The following is a 21,368-nucleotide window of genomic DNA, read 5'->3' on the forward strand; positions in this document are numbered from 1 at the left end:
CCATTTAAATAAACAGGAGTTTTATCATGGTACAACAGTCTTCATGCAAAGTGGACAGAAACAAAATAAAGCTCACAGAAGCCTTCTTGGTTCGTCTCTCCACTGATTCAACAATCGCCAAGTCTGGTTTTAGTTGAATGAACCCTTAAATCACCCAGTTAGATGTGAAAACATGCTGCCTCTATACACGCTAAAATTACTGTTTATTTAAATGTTGTCTTTCTGATAGTAATTTTGGGGCTGTTTCAACGCCTTTTCATCCCAACTTGTCAAATACCACTGACACTACACGAAAAAAAATTATGCGCTAGGTACCCTACTAGATGGTTTTGGACAGCTTCTCAGTTTACGCTCGTTACATGCATTGTGTCTTTTCAGTATGATACGATGCAATACGAGATACAACACGGTATGATATGATATGCGATATGATACGATGTGATACAAGATACAATACGATACGATGTGAGATATGATACGGTTCGAGATACAATACAATATGATATGAGATATAATACGATATGATACAATACGCTGTGAGATACGATGCAGTACAATACAATGTGATATGATTCGATATATGATACGATGTGAGATACAATACAGTACGATACAATGTGATCCGATTCAAGATACGATACGATGCTTTACAAGATCCAATACGATATGGTACAGTACGATACGAGATACAATACAATGCGATACAATTACGATGCGATGCGAGATACAATACGAGATATGATACGATTCGATATGGTACGATATGATACAACTTAATTGTCAGTTTACACTTACGTTCATTTTGCGTCCTCAGAAAGCTGAGCTCAAGGATTCACACACAAATTACACATCCAATCACACAAACAGCACGCACCAATAAAAACACACATAACAGTCACGACCGTGGACGACAACCGGATAAACAAATTTTTCTGCCCGTTGTGTTTAAATAGACTTTGAATCTTATAATTATATTTTACTTACTGTTGTAACTGATTTCATTATTTCTTCCCATTTTAACTAGTATGACTGATTGTTTGTACATCACTATAAAAGAAATAAATAAATATTATTGAATGTTTTTTTTTTTTTTTAAAAATATGTCGTCTCTTCTTAAATTTGTTGTCAAACTAAAGGACTGACTGTGGTTAGTGAATTATTATTTCTGCACCACGACATGACACATGGATGTGAACAGTAAGTTCAGAAGGACAAATCTTTAGTTGAAGGAGACACAGTGTGAAGTTTCACTCTGACTTTCAGGAGGAACAGAAAAGCAGTTAATTCATAATCAGTTAGAAATGAATCATTTGTTGTTTTTGTGCCTCTAAGCGGCTGATTCAAAGTAAAGAAGAGCTCAGTATGTAATACAGATTCTCAGCTCTCTCAGTTCACATGTAATTTGACAGTAAAGTCACTCGAGGGTGCTGTTGTCATATTTGTGTGAAACATGTTGTTGAGGTGCTGTGTTGGTGCACTCATTCCTTTAAAAGTGCAGGATTTAGTGACATCTAGTGGTGAAGTTGCAGAACTGAAACGGATACACTAAAGAAAACATAACGTTATTAATATTATGTAACATTTCTGCCAATATATCTCTATAAATCCTGACGCTGGACACTAGACCTTTAAATGGATTGAAAAAAATCTTTGCTGGTCCAAAGTTTTCTCTCGTCAGAGCCGTCATGAAGATTTAGAAGGAAACAGCGAGTTAGACGAGGATGAAACAGGCTGCCTGGATTGTGGAGACAGTGATCATCAGGGAGAAAAGGCTACGATGAGGCAGCCTGGTGTGCCTCCAACAGCTTGACAGCAGTTGTGACACTTCACAGCGCCAGTACTTACTCAATACAAAACTCTGTGTCCAGTCTTAAGTGGTTTGTTAAAGTCGTTGAGCTTGTGTTTGAAGTGATGCACCCACACTATGAAAGGTGTCAAAATTGAAGTTTGCAGACAACACCACGGTCATCAGTCTAATGCCGCTCAAGACTGTGGAGATGACAGTGGACTTCAGGAGAAGCCCCTCAACACTGCCCCGCCTCACCATCCTCAACAGCACAGTGTCTACTGTGGACACCTTCAGGTTTCTGGGTACCACAGTCTCTCGGGACCTGAGGTGGACCTCCCACATAGACAGTGTCCGGAAAAAAGGCCCAGCAGAGACTGTACTTCCTGCGACAGCTCAGGAAGCTCAACCTGCCTCAGGAACCGCTGATCATGTTCTACACCGCCATAATCCAGACTGACACAGACAATCAGGTGTGCAGGGAGGATTATTAGGACTGATCTTCCCTCTATTGAGGACCTGTACAGGTCAAGGGTCAGGAAACAAGCAGGGAACATCTCTGCTGACTCCTCACACCCCGGACACAATCTGTTTAAACTCCTCCCCTCTGGTAGGCGCTACAGAGCACTGTTTGCCAAAACCATCCGTCACAAAGACAGTTTCTTCCCCCAGGCTGTCGTTTGATGATCTCCTAACAGTCACAGAGTGGCAGGTCAAACAACACTTGCATCCTTGCTCTATTTTTACCTCATAGACTTGTATACTTTTTGTATATTTGACACATATTTAGGGCTTGTAAATATTACTTAACTTAATTTTGAATTAAGTTTAGTTCTACTTCCACTTTCTTTGTCTAATTTTTAGTAAATGTCAACACTGGTACACTGAGAGCAAAGTTTACTGAAGTCAGATTCCTTGTATGTGCACGTGTGCTTGGCCAGTAGAGCTGATTCTGATTCAATTTAAAGGACAACACAAACAACTGAACATAAAGTTTTGCAAAACTAGAGAATCGCAACAATAAGACAATAAAATATTAGAAAACTGAACCAAACAGAACAAACTAACAAAAAGATGATTTAAAGTCTTAAGAACAAAAAGAAAGTCAATGAATGAAAAAGAATAAAAACAACCAGGAGAGACAAATAAAGTAAGAAGCAATGCTTTTTACTGCAGCTCACACTGACAACGAAATGCTGTCATCAAACCTGTTAATAAACACTGGACGACGTTAGCAGTGTGGTGCTAACAGTTATCCCTGTCACTGTGTGGGACTCTCTCCCAGGCACAGCAGTAGTCTCATGAGAGGCTGAGCGAATCAATCGCTCCACACAGCTCTACACTGAAGTATTACTGGTTTTAAATAGTTAAAGATGCTGTAAAGTTGTGGTGACTGGACAAAATCACAAGGTAGCGCAGAGTTTATGGAGACTGGCTGAATTTGCATTAATTCCTAGAGGGACTGTGTGAGGATATGTTGCGAGGCACGGCAGGTCTGTCCAGTTTGGATTTCTCCATTTGCCAGAGCAGTGTGTAAAGGCTGGTGTATTTCTTTAGATTTTACAAAACCAAGAACACATGAGGAAAAGTCTGGTGCTTGATGTAAACTTCAAATGTTAGCATGTCAAGCTAACTAGCTTAATAAATATTTCTTTAAAAAAAGGCAGAACATTTTAAAAGTAAACTGTAATTAATTAAAGAATTGAACTTAAATACTCAGAAATTTGGATAGAAAAAATATTTATTTGTCACTGGAGCATTGGTTTACATCCACTGCAGAGAGCTGCATTCAAGGATCTAGCACAGCTAAGTGGATGTGATTTCAACACGTGTGACAAAGTCTCCTTTACGTGTGTACACGTGAGTCATTTCCTTGTCTCCTCTATCCTCGTCTCTTCTTCAGCATCTCCATATACGCGCCGAGCGACCGCTGAATGGAGTCTTTGGTGATGAAGTCGACAACCTGTTGGATGTCGGCCTCTCTGTTGGACGTCAGCTTGTCGATGGTCGGCTTCCTCATCATGAACTTGGTGAGGTGTCTGGCGTGGTCTGCAAAGTGGACACATCAACAGTTCAGCTCACAGATTCTAAAAGTTAAGTTTTATTCGTTTTTCTTAATGCTGGTACTGGTGATTGGATTGGTAGCATCAACCTGGGTCTGACCTGTGACTGAGAGAGTGGAGAACACTTAACGACAATGTCTGCGTCGAGATTAAGCCGAAGCACTACAGGTGAAAATGTGGGTGAACTGGTTCTGTGATATCTATCTATAGTTTGGAATTTTTTGAAGTGGGGTCATGTGAGGTTTTTATCCACAGTCAGCGTGTTACCTTCAGTAGATGGCGATCGGTACACCCCCAGTTTGGAGAAGCAGGTGGGAGTACTGCCACAAATGCTAAGCAATGCACTGCTGTGGAGGGGGGCAGCAGCAAAATGTATCTTAACAATCTAAACAACAGCGGTTGAATGCTTCACTTCACCAGTCAAGTTTCTCTGACAGATGACATCCATGTCTGTCAAAGCCAAGATTAGAGTCACCAATTGAGTATCTGACAAATGTCTCCCCTTCTGTTCCTGAGATATGACGATGAGTAATGGACACAAAAGTGTTTTATGCAGAACATTTTGATGTCACAGTGACGCTGACCTTTGACCTTTAGGATATGAAAATTAAATCACCTCATTATTATATCCTGTTAGACATTTGTGTGAGGTTTTGTCACAATTAGCGCATCAGATCTTGAGTTATGACCAAAGCCATATTTTGTGAGGTCACAGTGACCTTGACCTTTGACATTCTACCAAATTCCGATCATATCATCTTTGAATCCAAATGGACATTTGTGCCAAATTTGAAAGAACCCCCCCAAAAAACCCTTGAGCTGTTTTTGAGCTATCATGTGTACAAGGATGAGACAGATGAGGTCACAGTGACCTTGACCTTTGACCTATGACCCCAAAAATCTAGCCAGTTCATCATTAAGGATGTTTCAGTTGGACATTTGTGCCAAATTTGAGGAAATTCCCTCAGGGTGTTCTTAAGATACTGTATTCAGGAGAATGCGACAGACGAGGTCACATTAACCTTCACCTTTGACACCAAAACCTGATCTGTTTATTCTTGATGCAAAGTGAGCGTTTGCGCCAAACTTGAAGAAATTCCCATTGCATTCTTGAGATATGACGTTCACTAGAATGGGATGGCCAGACAGACGTCAAAAATATAATGCCCCCAGCCACAGCTATCCCTGGGTTGGAGGCAAAAACATCAAGATCAGTTTAAGAGTTCGCTCTATTTTGAATATTTTTTACCACCTTAACCTTGATGTCAGACAGCATTGTCTTTTCTTTTTTTTTTTTTTTTATGATCGTTTTTTGGCATTTTTGTTTTTCTTAGATAGGACAGTCTACAGTCATCGAGGCAGCAGAATGCCAGTAACTCCTCTGCTCTGCCGGGTAAAATGACTGTTTTTGTTGAAGATGTCTGGAGGCTTTGAAGAGAGCGTTCCCGTTGGAAATCGCAGTCTGCCAGTAAGGTAATGTAGTTAAAATATTCTAAAAATAAAGTACACTTAAACTGATAAGGATATTTTAGGTGCCTAAAATACATTTTGCTGTTGCCCCCGTCCACAGCAGGATATTACTTAGCTTCCGTGACGATGCTCCTGTCTGCTTCTCCAAACTGAAAGCAAGCCGACCGCCACATACTGTAGGTAATACACTGATTGTGGTTGAGTACCTCATACAACCCCACTTCACAATAATAAGAACTATCCCGTTAATGTGATTATGTTTTTAGAGGTGTTAATATACCTGGAACAGCCAACCACTTGGTCATCGTCTGTGTGGCTGTGGTGAGGACCTGGTCTTCAGGTACCAGCTGGTCCACCAGTCCTATCTTCAGGGCCTCTGAGGGGTTGTAGAGGAGCCCCAACTCCAGAGCCATCTCTGTCTGTCGGTGGCCCACCGTGTTGGACATGGTGTCTTTAAACCTGCAGACAGCAGCAGTGATCGTCAGTCAGGTGAAACAGCGCAGGGGGTTACCAACACTATCGGTTGTTGTCATACTCAATTCCATACCAAGGAGGTGCTACGATGCCCAACAGCGTCTCATTGAGGCCAATAGTGTAACGAGGGTTGTCGGCCATTATCCTGTAGTCACATGTCATTGACATCAAACAGCCACCTGCAGGACTGGAACCCTGTGGGAGTAGTGATGAGGTCAGCTAAGACACAATCTGGAAAACCTGAGTTGTTCTTCAACCACAGTGACTACCAGTGGATGGTGGTGGTGGTGGTGATGGTGAGGGGTTTATACGTACATTGATTGCAGCGATAGTGACCATGTTGGAGCCGTAGAGTTTCAGCCACATCTCCTGAACGGCTCTCCAGAACTCTCTATAGTGCTCTGGACTCTTCCCGTACATTTCCATGACGTCCAGCCCGGCTGAGAACACCTTGGGCTGGCTCTGGATCGAAACAACACACACACAAAGGATAAACTGTCAGTTTAATTTCCTGCATAAAAATCATGACCTTCTTGAATGGTGTAGCCCTTTCCCTGTACCACAGCTTGAAGAAAGTATCTTCTAAAAACTGGCAGCAGGTTTGGGAGTTGATTTTAAGTCCATCTTCAACCCGAAAAGGTCCAACTAGCTCATCTGTCTTCAGATATTTCTTGGCCCGGTCTAACTAATGAGTCTTGTTGAGTGGTGGTTGTGTTTCAGCCTTCCTTACCTGGGCCGTGTCTCTGAGCACTGAACACCTTGTACTTCTGGACACGTTTAATTCATCTCAAGTCTTTAGCAGTTAATTTTTTTCCCCCACACGTTTATTGCGACCTTGTTGACTATTTGCCACAGAACGTTTGATTGTTCGGTGATCACGCCTCAGTAGCTTAGCTACTTGAGTGCTGCATCCCTCCGAAAGGCATTTTACAAATTCTGACTTTTGAGAGTCTGTTAAATCTCTTTTTGGCCGATTTTGTCTGAGGTAAAGACCAATAATTATGCACACCTTGATATAGGGTGTTGATCACTTTAGGCCACACCCTCCCTCATTACACAAATACACATCAGCTGATAATGTTTAAATCTAGTTAGCATTCAAGTTTATGTAGCTTGGAGAATATGCATGAAAATGATGATAAGGTCAAAATGCTCCCTTGCCTAATAATTGTGCATGCAATGTATTTTAAAGAAAACATTCTTATTTTATTCCATTTCTGCCAATGTGTCCCCCTAAATCCTCACACTGGAGCTTTGCACAAAGGTTCTCCTGCTTTAGATGATGAGGTTTTACTGTACCGAGGTGATGATGAGACCTCGGCAGCTCTTGTCCGTTTCCAGCTTCTCCAAACCGATGCAGAACTCTGTGAGGAAATCTAAACTGAGGCTGTTCACCGGCGGACTCTGAAAGCGCATCACCGCCACACCTACAGAGACACAGAGAGGCTCATCTTTCAGCTGTGACTCCCCATAAAGCCTTTACACAGGTCTGTCGTCGGTAATGCCGCCAGCTGACGTCACACTGAACCACAACCAAAGTGGCTGTTGTTCTCCCTCTCATCAAAGAGACGGGCAAAAAAGTGTCAACAGTGTTTTTAACACATTATGATGATACAGAAGACGCACTGATGCCAAAATATCTACCTGTGCTACGGTCAAAATCCACTTTGATCTTTGGCGAGGTGGAGTTGTTCCTCTGCTGAGTGACGAGGATAGGAGACGCACACACTCTGCCATGACTGCTGCAGGAAGACCACTGGGAGAGAAGACCTGCACGCACTGCAGTCAGTCAAACAGTCGGTTTCATTACTTTATATTCATTTCATAAATGTACAAATGTTGTCTGTTCTTGGTCCGCTCCTTTTTAGCCTATACATTAAAGACTCGCCACAGTCATGTGTTGGAGCGGGTTTTCAGATGTATGCAGACGATACACTCATTCATGTATCTGCCGTCATGTCACTCACAGTCCATAGCAGCATAGTTTGACAAGTCACATCTCTCACTTAATGTTAAGAAAATGGTGTCAGTTTTCTTTTCTGCCAGGGCTCGCTCATCAACAGAAGCTAATGTGTTAAATCTAAATATTAATGGACAACATGTTGAACAGGTCTCAGGGGTAAAATACCTCAGCCTCATGTTAGATTCACAGCTAAAGCAAACTTTCATACATTTAGACTTATCAAAGACTGTCTCCCATTTCATGCTGCAAACAGTTTCATGCATGCTAATGACTTTTTCCACATTTAAGTTACTGTGTAATCTCTTAGTCACAAGCATGATGATATACAAGAGAGCAATTAAAATTTTGGACAGGAAATGTTGTTCAGAAACTAAATATACTAAGATAATTTCATTAATTTTGCCAATTTCAAACTCATCCATAAACGCCTACATAATTAGGCTCCCCAGGGGCTCAGTGACCTTGTGGTTCCACTTAGAGCTTCAGGCTCAGTAACACGTGGAGCAGCCAGTGGGAACTGTAAGGTTCCCTCGCGTAAATCCTTATTTGGACAAACAGCTTTTTCTGTCCGTGGAATTAACATTTGGAATTCTTTACCTACAGAACTCAAGCTGGATCCTGATTTCAGTCACTTTTTGAAGAGGAATCTGTTATGCAGTCATGAATAATTTGCTTCCTGTTCTATGGTGCTAATTATGTGTTGCAGTTTGTGTCTTGCATTGTTCCTATACAAATAAAATAAAAATAAATGTTAATTAGATGGTAATTTGCATGAGAAATAAATAAAAATAAAAAGAATCTGTTATAATATTCATCTGCTTATTGAGATCAACAGACATGATCACTATCAGAGGTTTCCACTGTACTAAAGACATTCTGTTAGAATGATATCGACATGCAGACGTACCTGACAGGCCGCACTTGTTCCTCAGTACAGCTCTCAGCGCCATTTTGCCCCGCTCAAACTCTGGATAGAGACAGTAAACTGCTGCTTCTGCCAAAAACCACACAGACATGTAGCATTACACTCAGGGGCGGGGCCATGAGCTTCTTCTCCTTTCTCTTCTTTGTTTGTGGTCATTGTTTGTAGTGGAGATTGGCCCACAGCGTTTGAAGAGCATTGCCTATAGGCATGAAAATGACATGTTTACATGAAGGCAACCCAGTCGGCAGAATAAATGTTGCAGTTAGATATGTAACACTGTATTATGTGTACATTATTAAGTAAAATATATGTTGAAACTTTACATTTAGTTACGCTTCAACATCACTGTGCTTAACACGTGGTTTTGTCCAGAGTCACCAACACACTGTCCAGGGTGCAGGGTGAGAAACACACAGTCACAAACGCACACCCTCAGGTACTCGTTCTAACAGGAACAAACAGAAACTAGAATTATTAGTTTTATATTTACTCAGACACTAACTGTCAAACAGGAGGTGGGAGGTTTATGTCCTTTGGCCACAGACATCAGCAGACCGTTACAATTACAAACAACATAATCAGAAAAGTAAATACACTCCGTTACACAGCTCAAACAAACAAACAAAATCCTCCTGAGACCCTGTAACCTCATATAAGCTTATTACTGGATTCACTGGATCTTATGCTTCATTCATAACTTAGACCACTTGAGTCTTTTTTGTGCCATTAGCCTGCAGTGAACCCTGACCCAAAATCGGAAAGGTCCAAAACCTGATCACATTTTATGGTTGAAACTTAATTATTAGTGATAAATAATATTTGTACTTTGATATAGCAACAAATTTGACCAATTTTAGCAACAGTGACAAGCTAAGACACCGTTAATTAGGAAGTACTTCTTTAAGATATTGGGACTTTATTATTGCCTCCAAAGTCGTTGAAACCTGGCACTTGGCCAGTGACTTGCAGCATCAGAAACCAACAAAAAAAAGGCATAATTTAACTTTGGCATGATACACGGCCGGTTGGCGTTATAGTTTAAGGGCACATGGCGGCATCAGGGGGAAACGCGGCAGAACAAGAACGAAAATGAAGGCGGCACAGTCCGACTGGGGCAGGCGGGAGGGGTGGTGAATGAGTCCAACAAACACAGACTTTCACCGGAGAGAGCGGTGTTCACCAACTGTAAGATTATAAAGCCAAACCCTGTTCTTATTTCCTAAACCCAACCACGTGCTTTTGTTGTTAACGACAAAGTGCTTTTATTTTGAAAACAGACAATGCATGTAACAGGCTGAAGTTGACACGGCGTCCCAGAACATCAACAGCCAACACACCCAGGGTACCTTGGACATCATATGTGGACGTGGAAAGTCCATGACCAAACGTGGACATGTGACGAGTTCGGAGTGAGCACGTGTTGGCGTGTCAAATCATGCGACCCTAGTGTAGTTCATTTATAGCCTAACGTTAGCTTTCTACTTGTGCAGATTGCATTTAGGCTTCAAAGATGATAAAAGTGAGGTTGATGTGTGAAGATCATCTTGCTGAACAAAACGTGAAAATGTTTATTTTCTGCAACAGTCCAAAATCCAGTGGAAAAATCCCACTGGCTTTTTGTCAAGGGAACCAGATCGAGGCTAACTTCAACATCACCCTACAAAGAAGACATCATCCTCGCAGCTCTCTATTTCTGCAGCTGCTGCTCTGCCAACATACTGCTCACACTTTAAACAGTGTAAGCCCTTTTATCAAAATGACAAATAATTATTTTAATATTTTCCAGCTGATTTGTTTTCCTTTGCTCCGGTGCCAAAATGTTTAATTTTGGAACATGTTGAAGAGGAAAATTGTGGCAAGTCCTAAACTTTTTGCCTTCTACCTGCATTTTATTCCCACAGCCAACCTAACCTGTCAAATATTTAGATTTTATGATGACCTTTTGTTCCAATGATGTCCCAAAATAGACTAAATAGAACCCTTTTCTAACCCCGACCTTAAAGCAGATCGCTGGCATTAGATTTTATTATGAATGTGTTATGTGTTGTAAAAAGTAATCTTCCCTTTATGTCAAAGATCCTTGAGAAAGTAGTCGCAGACCAGCTGTGTGATTTTCTCCATGATAATAATTTATTTGAGGAATTTCAGTCAGGATTTAGAGTGCATCATAGCACTGAGACAGCTCTAGTTAAAATTACAAATGACCTTCTGATTGCTTCAGACAAAGGACTTGTCTCTGTACTTGTTTTATTAGATCTTAGTGCAGTGTTTGACACGATTGACCATCAAATTCTACTGCAGAGACTGGATCACTTAATTGGCCTAAAAGGTTCAGCACTAAGCTGGTTTAAATCTTATTTATCTGATCGTTTTCAGTTTGTTGACGTTCATAATGAATCATCCTTACGTACTAAAGTTTGTTTTGGAGTTCCGCAAGGTTCTGTGCTCGGACCAATCCTATTTACTCTATATATGCTTCCTTTAGGTAACATCATTAGAAATCACTCTATAAATTTCCATTGTTATGCGGATGATACTCAGTTGTATTTATCGATGAAGCCAGAAGAAAGTAATCAATTAACTAAACTCCATAACTGCCTTAAAGACATAAAAACCTAGATGAGCTCCAATTTCCTGATGTTAAATTCAGACAAAACTGAAGTTATTGTTCTTGGCCCCAAACAACTCAGAGACTCTTTATCTGATGACATAGTTTCTCTAGATGGCATTGCTCTGGCCTCTAGCACTACCGTAAGAAACCTCGGAGTAATATTTGATCAAGATTTGTCTTTTAATTCTCATTTAAAACAAACCTCACGGACTGCATTTTAGCTTCTCTGCACTGGCTCCCTGTAAAATCCAGAATTGAATTTAAAATCCTACTGTTAACTTATAAAGCTCTAAATGGTCAAGCTCCATCATATCTTAGAGAGCTCATAGTGCCATATTATCCCACCAGAACACTGCGCTCTGAGAACGCAGGGTTACTCGTGGTCCCTAAAGTCTCCAAAAGTAGATCAGGAGCCAGAGCCTTCAGCTATCAGGCTCCTCTCCTGTGGAATCATCTTCCTGTTACGGTCCAGGAGGCAGACACCGTCTCCACATTTAAGACTAGACTTAAGACTTTCCTCTTTGATAAAGCTTATAGTTAGGGCTGGCTCAGGCTTGCCCTGTACCAGCCCCTAGTTAGGCTGACTTAGGCCTAGTCTGCTGGAGGACCCCCCTATAATACACCGGGCCCCTTCTCTCCTTCTCTCTCTCTCTCTCTCTCTCTCTCTCTCTCTCTCTCTCTCTCTCTCGTATCCCATTACTGCATCTTGCTAACTCGGCCATTCTGGATGTCACTAACTCAGCTTCTTCTCCGGAGCCTTTGTGCTCCACTGTCTCTCAGATTAACTCATATCACAGCGGTGCCTGGACAGTGTGACGTGTGTGGTTGAGCTGCTGCCGTGGTCCTGCCAGATGCCTCCTGCTGCTGCTGCTGCCATCATTAGTCATTAGTCATACTTCTACTGTTATTATACACATATGACTATTGTCACACATGTATACTGCCAGATATTAATACATACTTTCAACATATTGTACCGCAGTAGCCAGAACTATAACTATAATATTATTACTTTCATTAATGTTGTTGTAAGATACTGTCATTACCTGCATCTCTCTCTCTCTCTCTCTGTCTCTCTGTCTCATTGTGTCATATGGATTACTGTTAATTTATTATGCTGATCTGTTCTGTACGACATCTATTGCACGTCTGTCCGTCCTGGAAGAGGGATCCCTCCTCAGTTGCTCTTCCTGAGGTTTCTACCGTTTTTTTTCCCCCGTTAAAGGGTTTTTTGGGGAGTTTTTCCTGATCAGCTGTGAGGGTCATAAGGACAGAGGGATGTCGTATGCTGTAAAGCCCTGTGAGGCATATTGTGATTTGTGATATTGGGCTTTATAAATAAAATTGATTGATTGATTGATTGATTGATTGATTGATTGATTGTATACAGGGTTGGAAATGCTTTTTTGTCCACCCGCCACTGTGGCCTGTGGATTCCAAAATCTACCAGCCACTCAATAGATTACCATTGTTTTTTTTGATCTTGCAGCCACTGCCATATTTTACGGGCATTTGGTTGTCTGGTGTAATTTCCAGTCCTGACTGTATGTGTGAGTATCTCTGTATTTGAGCAGTTTGTTTACCATGTGTGTGTGTGTGTGTGTCTAGACTTTGTACCCAGTGACTGTAGCTTGACCACGCTGTTGATTTCCTGCTGAACGGTCTGCTGTATTTTTGCATTTTCACACCAGTTTCAGTTTTCGTGTTAAAAGTCTTCCTGGACGCTGAGATGGGAATACAGTGCAGTACATCTCCAAAGACCGTAGATTGTCTCTACGACACTGCCAGGTATGCAAAGAGGCAGCAAACTGAACACCTATCCCTGGTAATGTGTTTAAAATGTTTTTGGGTAAACTGAGCCTGTTTAATATATGAAATTTCGACCTCATTAGTCCAACCCAATGTTGTAACTGTCCAGCCATGCAGGCCTGGTTCCTGATGCCTCCCTGGACGCCTCGCTGGTCTCCCTGCTGTCCCTGAACTCCTCCTGGGCTCTGGAGCAGCAGTACTCCACCCTGCAGAGCGCTATGACCCAGCAGCAGAGGTTGGCCTTCGACCATGACCTCCACACCCTCTTCGGAGGAAACAGCACGGTCAGATTGTACTGCTGTTTGGTTTGCATCCATCATGTGTCACTATACCCTCGTCCTGCATAACCCTGGTGGACAAGTTCTACAGAGTTCCCCTTAATCATGCCACAACATTGTGGAATATAGAGAGGTGTTTTCTTAAAAGTTTGAGTGGCAGGATTCTTCACAGTTAAAGACTTTAACACCTCGTCTCCACTTACGTATGTGACTGGTGTCCGAAGATCCATAAATATACTGATGATGCCTCCAATGTCCAACGCAAGAAAGTGCATTTCTACACATGGATAGAAACGAGACAAAAACTACCCGTAGCCATGGGGGAGGGGCTCATTTTGTTCGATTTAATTATTCTCCGTAGTGTTTACATCAACCCAGTCGCCAGAATAAATAAATGATTAATCTCCACTCCTATGCTGACGATACTCATCTCTACATATCATTCTGTTCAGATGATACAAGCTCAGTTGAAAAACTGTCTTGCTGTATTGACAAAATTAATATGTGGATGTCCCATTTTTTTTTTTTTACAATTGATTAGGGACAAAACTGAGGTTCTATTCATTTGATCAAAGGAAGAGCAATTTCAATTCAATACTCATTTACAAAAGCTGGCTGTGAACAAAGAGCATGAAATAAAGAACCTTGGTGTCAGCTTTGATTGTGACCTGTGTTTTGACCCCCAAGTAAGAAACATCACCAAAATTCATTTTTTCATCTCAGAATTATTGCCAGTGTGCAACCTCTTTTATATAAAGATGACACCGAAAAACTTGTTCATGCTTTTATCTCCAGCAGACTAGACAACTCTAATGCCTCGATCTCAGACCTCTCGAAGAAACCTTTAAACAAACTGCAGATGATCCAAAATCCAGCGGCACATCTACTAACCAAGACTAAAAATTGAGAACATGTTACTCCTGTTTTAAAGGCTCTTCACTGGCTTCCCGTTCATTTAAAAATTTTGCTTCTGGTTTTTAAGGCCATGTTTACACAAAAACAGTCCGCCGAAATCATTTCTCATTTTCATTTTGAAAAAAGTTCCACGTTCAGGTGTCAATGTTTTGACATTCTTGGAACCCATCGGCTGCATTCGGCGTCTGACTTCCGGCAGACGGCGATACAGCCTCTGGGGGCAGACCCCTGATTTTTTGGCATTCCAGTTTGATTTGGGCGGAGGAGGCGAATCTCCGTTTCCGACTACCGTTTATATTTAAGTAAATATGCTGAACCATTGCAATGGATTCAGAGTTTGCAGTGACGCCAATTATGTTCCGCCTCGTTAGTTCACTGTATGGACCGTTTAACCTGGCAACAACTGCAGCTGGCTTAAACGTGATTGGTCAATATCACGCGGACTACAAGCAGCCTACAACCGGAAACCAGGGCTCCTCCACTCTTCTTCTGGAGGCAAGAACTCCGGGGTTTGCCTACAGACTCTACATTCACTGAATGTAGAGTCTGTATATAGAGACTAACGTTTTTATAACAATCCCCATGCGCACAGATCCGCAAAAATGACCAAAACGCTGCAGTATACATGCCAGGCCAGTAGCTGGCGATGTGACTTTGGCGAGGTGAAGTTGCTACAGTAAATCTACACTTTGCCGGAGAAGCGTTGATAAATTCAACAGGGTGAGCAGCACAAACAGAGCTCGGGAGTCCACCATTGTTGTTGTGATGGTCGACTTTCTTGCGCGTGCCTAGTGACTGGCACCGTAATGAGCATGTGCGAAAAGTCAAAGTTCAAAGGAACTGCATATGGCAAGTTTTAAATGACAATGGAGACAGTGCTGTTTCCAAAAATTTGCACTCTGGAACTTGTTTTCAAAACGCTTTCAGGCACCCAAAACGCCGCTGCCAAAACGCAACTAAAGTTTAGGGTTTTTGGTTGAAATCAGTGTCGTATAAACAGGACCGAACTCTCTTCATGGACTGGCTCCTGACTGTTTATCTGATACGCTGGTCAAATACATTCCCTCTAGATCTCTAAGATCCTCCTCTGGTCCGCTAAATGTCCCCCAGAGTAGAACTAAACAGTACGGTGATGCTGCGTTCTGTGTCGTTGGCCCTCGTCTCTGAAACAGCCTCCCAGAGGACGTCAGACTAGCTTTTATTGAACATATCTGTGGTTTGTTGAAATGTACAATGCCAACGTTCTCTTCTGGCGACTGGGCTGTTTGTATAGTGCAGAAAATAAGTATTTGCACTCCTAAATAAATTTGCATATCACCAACAATTCTGCAACTGCTGTGTCTAAAAGATTTTAATCATGTCCAAAGGATGACATATAATTTTCTGTGTGTGTTGATCCTGCAGGTGACTTATGGGGGTGTGGGCGTTGTTGCACTTGCCCTCTCAGTCCTGTTTGAGATGTTAGCCCATCACCAGATGGCTGCACTGGGCTCGAGGAGTCCTGAGGCTCACCCCTCACCTCCGGACCCCATACGCAGGATGTTCGGGGCTGACACCAGGTCGGATATCGGCTCCATCGCCAGCGAGTTTCTCAAACAGGTGACTGGTAATTAGTAACAGTAACAGTAATAGTAAAGTATTCTTAAAGCACACAAAATGGTAAATATCCTGCAGCATTTTACCTGCACGGGCAGAACTGTCTTCACACAGTCTCCAAAGATGTTGAGATGTGAAACTATTTAAAAAACAGTTGGATCACGTTGGATCATTCTTGTATTGCACTGCACTGTGCAGACAGCAAAATACATATTGTAATGAACTAGAGTCTGAAGACATGATAATTCAACTTAAACATCATCTGCTGTGGCAGGTTCCTGGTGCAGCCAACGACCAGCACAAGATGGCAGCACTGCTGAAGACATCAGAGAAGAAGCTGCGATCTGAGCTGATGGATTTCTACGAGACGATGATGTCACCGGAGTGGAGCGCTCTCAGCTCTGCCGGGGTTGGCTTTGTCGTTGATACAAAGCAACGACAGAATTACAAATAATATTTTAAATGGTGCTTTTACATCTGTTAATACGGCTTCTTTCACAACTTATTAACGTTGGTACAATTGTGTCGCTACTTATAAATGGGCTCAGCTCAGTCGCCAGAGGAAAATGTTGGCATTGCACGTTAGTGTAAACTATGAATACATTAACATTTGGATGTTTTATACATAAATATCAGTGGTTTTTGAAGTGATGTAGTATATGAGCTGACTTCGTTATCAAGAGGTGGAGGGAATGGTGGATGGCGTGACACCTGCCAAGCTGCAGACCACTATTCAAGACCAACAAACATCCATCAATCCATGCATTCATTCTTGACTCCTTATCTGAAGCCGGGTCGCAGGGGCAGCAGGCTGAGCAAAGCACCCCAGACATCCCTCTCCCCAGCAACTCTTTCCAGCTCCTCCTGGAGGACCCTGAGGTGTTCCCAGGCCAGATGAGATATATAATCCCTCCAGTGTGCTCTGGGTCTGCCCCGGGGGCTCCTACCAGTGGGACGCGCCTGGAACACCTCTAACAGGAGGCGCCCAGGAGGATCCTGATCAGATGTTGAACCACCTCAACTGACCCCTTTTTGATGCGAAGGAGCAGCGGCTCTACTCCGAGCTCCCTCCAGATGTCTGAGCTCCTTACCCTATCTCTAAAGGAGGCTGAACCTCCTTTCCAAACAAAGGAGTTTGTATTTTGCGACCCATTGTGGTGTTTCTACCAGTGTTTGTGGCACTGAATCTGTGTTTTTAGCAGCACATTATTTACAGCACTAAATCTGGGTGCTCGTCTCCAACCCGTCACTGCTTTTCCAGCAGCTTTTGTGCCACCAAAACATGATCTTTTCCTAACTATAACCAAGTCTCTCAACACATTCTCCCCAGCGTTTTTGGGAGAGTATCTTCCACATAATAATGTTCAAATGTAGCGTAGGCCTATCTGTTGTTCGCAGAAATGGTCAATGTGAATATTTTTTGCCGATTGTGTTGTTCACATCACATCAGAAAAATCTGTATCTAATCATGCTAGTCTTTTAGTTTTTTAGTCATCTTCTTAAACACCAAACGTTGTTGTTTTTTAGTGACCCGTTGCTGTGTTTCCATCAAGGATAGTGCCACAAACAGTGGGTTATTTTTTACTGAGACATCACTGCAATTCTTGCCAGGATTGTGCCCCCAAAGCTGTGTATTTTATGCCAGAGCATGATCTTTTCCTCGCAATAACCAAGTTATTTTTATGGCTAAACCTGACCACGTTAACCACAACCCTGTTGAAATGTAAAGTTTTAATGTATCCACTACATCGTAACGTGCAAATGTAACGTATTCGTGGTTTAAAGAAACGTACAATGCCAACATTTATTGTGGTAATTGGGTTGTTTGGCTGGATGTCCTCTGTTACACTGCAACCATGATTCTTGTTTTCAGCCTGGGTTTGTTGGCCCTGCTCTGCTGTAGTGTTGTTTCCAATTTGCCTAAATATCCACACATAATAAGGTGGCAAACATATGGTTATGAAGCATGATACTGAGTTTGTGTAAAGACATTCTTGTATCTTTTGTGTGCAGGTGAAGCAATGGATGAACGGAGCTGCTCTCCACGTCCACATCCTACTCCACTGGAAGCGTCTGTTCGACCCATCAGGTGGAGAAGTCTTAAGTCTGGACTACCTGCATCGTGTTGACCCCCTGCTGAAGGCCTACAGAGAATATCTGGTCAAAACGGTACAGCTATGTTCTCTTATAACAACATGTTCAATTTGATATACTGTACGAAGATTTAAACTTTTTTCCAGTTTTCATTTTGAAAGATGAATCAACGTTGATTTTGCAATGTTGTTTCAATATTGTTTTAATGCTGAAAGAGATCTTTCAGTTTCAGTGTTGATTTATGAGAATTTTGTTCACCTTTTTACAACCATCCGAATTAAACGTTATTTCAATGTTGTTTTAATCTGGACACAACAACTGACATCAATTCACCACATTTCAGCGTTGAACATTGGCCGCGTGCCAGCTGGGACAGGTTTAAGTTGAAGATCAAAGATTTTTTAATGCAGTCAATAGATATATTTTCCAAACTTTTGGTGACAGATTTGACCAGATCTGTTGCGCTTTAACTGAATGATCATTTCACGACCATAAGACATCTCCAATGTCATTTCTGGGAATTTGGCAATACATCCAACTGGCCTCCCAACAGCAGCTCCACCAGGACCTCCACATCCAGCGTCTTCACCTGCAAGATCGTCCGAGATCAGCCACCCAAAATCCTGATGTAATCACTGGTTTGCACAACCAAAGAATTTCTGCATAAACCCTCATAAACCATCTCAGGGGACGCTCATCTGCATGCACATCATCCTCACCAGGGTTCTGACAATAGTTCGTCATCGTAACTGACTTGTGTTGTTGTGAGGCTGGTTGGATGTACTGCCAAATTCACGGACACGTCATTGGAGACCAGTTATGGCAGTGAAATGAACATTCAGTTCACAGGCAACAGCTCTGGTGTCATCCCTGCAGTCAGGGAGCCATAGAGAACAACCAAATTGACCACCAGAGGTCAGTAGAGTGCTGTCTGCAGGAGCAGCTATAAACTGTGAACACGAGGTACTTGACTGATAAAAAATGAACATAATACAGATGGGAAAGAGTCATCCTGCTATATTATGACTCATGAGCATTAACCTGATATCTTTTGGCCAGTGTCTATCATTTGTTAACTCAAAACACAAACTCAGGTATCATAAAAAAACCGATTGATATATACTGACAAAATATTTGGATCACCTCTCAATACAGCATAGTTCAGTCCAAGAGCACCACAAACTGCATCTTCCCAAACAATTATACAGTCATTATACATTATAACTATAGTGCTTTACCCACAGTATGAGGTGGCTGACATGCCTACAGTTCAGAGAAGCAGGCAGAAGTACCTGTACTAATCAGAGTAATGTCCTGCTATTGATGGGGGCAGCAACAAAACATACTTTAAAAAAATCAGTATCATTCTGTATCTCTCTGTAGTTGCTGTGCATCTCTTTGTGCTCTTTTTGTGTCTCCCTGTGATTGATTTGCCCCTTTCCGTAGTGGTTTTGAGTCCTCTTGCAGTGGTTTTGTATCTCTTTGTTGTGATATTGTGTCTCTTTTTGAGTCTCTTTGTAGCTGCTTTGCATCTCTGTAGTTGTTTTGCATATCTTTGTTGTCATTTTGTGTCTTTTTGAGTCTCTTTGTAGCTGCTTTGCATCTCTGTAGTCATTTTGTTTCTCTTTGCGATTGTTTTGCCTCATTCCGTACTCGTTGTGGGTCCTATTGCAGCAGCTTTGTATCTCTTTGCAGTTGTTTTTTGTCTCTTTGTGGACTTATTGTGTCTCTCTGTGGTCATTTCGAGTCTCTTCCTGGTCAGTACATGTGTATTTGAGTGTCATTTTGCAGGTGAAGGCCAGGTGGATCCCCAGGCCTGTGGCTTTTAGGCCCAATTAGTAATCCACCTGTGAAAATATTCTAAATATAACATTCACTTAAAGTGATATTCATTTTTTAGGTGACTAAAATACATTTTGCTGCTGCCCCTGTTAACAGCAGTACATTGCTTAGCTTCTGTGGTGCTAGTCCTGACTTGTTCTCCAAACTGCAGGCGTGCCAACTGCCATCTGCAGTCAGTGATACACTGACTGTGGATCAGTACCTCATATAGCCCTACCTGAAAAATTAGAACTATGACGGCAGCATACACTGCAGTACTACAGTTTTAGACTTCATTTGTTTCAACTAGGTGTACCTAATAAACTGACACATATTTTACTTCAGCTTTGTGTGAAGTTTTGCAGAATATTTCCAGTCAGGACTTTAAAGTTGCAGCATGTCCAAGCATGGAAACATGTCACACATCAGCCCACGATCTGTCCCTCTGTCCGCAGGTTAAAGTGTCTGCGGCGTCCAGCCCCGGCTCCAGTGGGTTGCTCATAGTGGAGCCTCTGAGAAATGTGAGCCACACTGTTCAACACAGAGTCTGCGAACGTAGAGCCATCCAGCGGACTCTGGTAGAGCGCTTTCTGTCAGACCAGAACCTGCAGAGGGGGAAGGAGTTCTTCCAGAGCTCCCACAAGCACCATGATGCTCTGATAGCACAGCAGGAACATTTTCAGCTGAGCATGATGTGAGAACCACTTGCAGGCTCTTATTGATAATCCAGATGTTCAGAATAAATCATAACTTGTAGATAAACCTACTGTCACTGTTCATCCTCCCAAAACCCAAATAATGGATAGTTCAATGGTGTTCATTATGTCTTTAGTTTCTGATAATGACTTTAGTTGTTCTTTTATCTCAGACATGTTAGGATGTTACCTTGACATGTTTCGGTGGAAACTTCTGCCTTCCTCAGAAGTGTCACTTGGTGGTGGTGTGACGCATCTTTATCAGCTGATTGACAGATCAGCTGATAAAGACGCGTCACACTACTGAAACATGTCAAGGTATGTGACATCCTAACATGTCTGGGATAAAAGAACAACTAAAGTCATTACCAAATAATGGATAGTTGCCTTACAAAGCGTTGGGATGCCTCTTTAAGAACTTGTTTATACATACAAGAATGGTGCTTTATTAAATACCCAGCAGGTTCAGAGGTTGTATCTGACGACTTAATAATTAGTGTGAGGATACTGTATGCTGTCATGCATGAGTCACAAAAATAAAAAAATAAAAAATAAATAATAAAATCTGTTTCCATCTGTCAAAACATTATTGAGCCATTCATGTAGCCCATCACCCAAACAGCAGTTAGCTTAATAACAACAATGAGTCTTTACATGTGGTTGCAGTGTGAGTGGGGCTGTAATGCAGGTGGTACTCTACATGTAAAGAGTTTGGATGAATGTTTTCTTACCCTCCCCAGAACCCCCAAAACAAGTGTGAGAAATGAATTAAACTGTGAGAACATCCAAGTCTTGTATTTGTCATTTCCTCGCTCCTCACTATCATATCGCTGCAACAGGTGTCCTCTGGCCAACCAGCAACATATCA

At 42.0% G+C, this 21,368-nt stretch overlaps 2 protein-coding genes across 3 annotated transcripts; one reads left to right on the forward strand and one right to left on the reverse strand.

The window, feature by feature from the left end:
• Positions 1–3,635: 3,635 nt before the first annotated feature.
• Positions 3,636–8,734, reverse strand: LOC125879311 (enoyl-CoA delta isomerase 1, mitochondrial-like). Of its 2 annotated transcripts, none has more exons than XM_049561142.1 (7): positions 8,664–8,734; positions 7,438–7,572; positions 7,093–7,220; positions 6,109–6,255; positions 5,867–5,988; positions 5,600–5,778; positions 3,636–3,835 (listed from the first exon to the last, which is right to left on the reverse strand). In XM_049561142.1, exons 1-7 carry the CDS (start codon positions 8,704–8,706, stop codon positions 3,669–3,671), a joined length of 921 nt encoding a protein of 306 aa, XP_049417099.1. In that variant the 5' UTR covers positions 8,707–8,734; the 3' UTR covers positions 3,636–3,668. The 2 variants fall into 2 exon arrangements, with proteins under 2 accessions (XP_049417099.1, XP_049417100.1); XM_049561143.1 differs by having other exon boundaries at positions 7,438–7,563; positions 8,664–8,721.
• A 4,184-nt stretch (positions 8,735–12,918) lies between these two features.
• Positions 12,919–21,277, forward strand: LOC125879306 (uncharacterized). Its single transcript, XM_049561137.1, has 6 exons — positions 12,919–13,080; positions 13,211–13,385; positions 15,699–15,893; positions 16,165–16,299; positions 17,904–18,059; positions 20,261–21,277. The coding sequence occupies exons 1-6, from the start codon at positions 13,022–13,024 to the stop codon at positions 20,501–20,503; spliced, it is 963 nt and encodes a 320-aa protein (XP_049417094.1). The 5' UTR covers positions 12,919–13,021; the 3' UTR covers positions 20,504–21,277.
• Positions 21,278–21,368: the final 91 nt, after the last annotated feature.

This window comes from Epinephelus fuscoguttatus, linkage group LG19 (genome assembly GCF_011397635.1).
Source record: "Epinephelus fuscoguttatus linkage group LG19, E.fuscoguttatus.final_Chr_v1".
Taxonomy (NCBI): Eukaryota; Metazoa; Chordata; class Actinopteri; order Perciformes; family Serranidae; genus Epinephelus; species Epinephelus fuscoguttatus.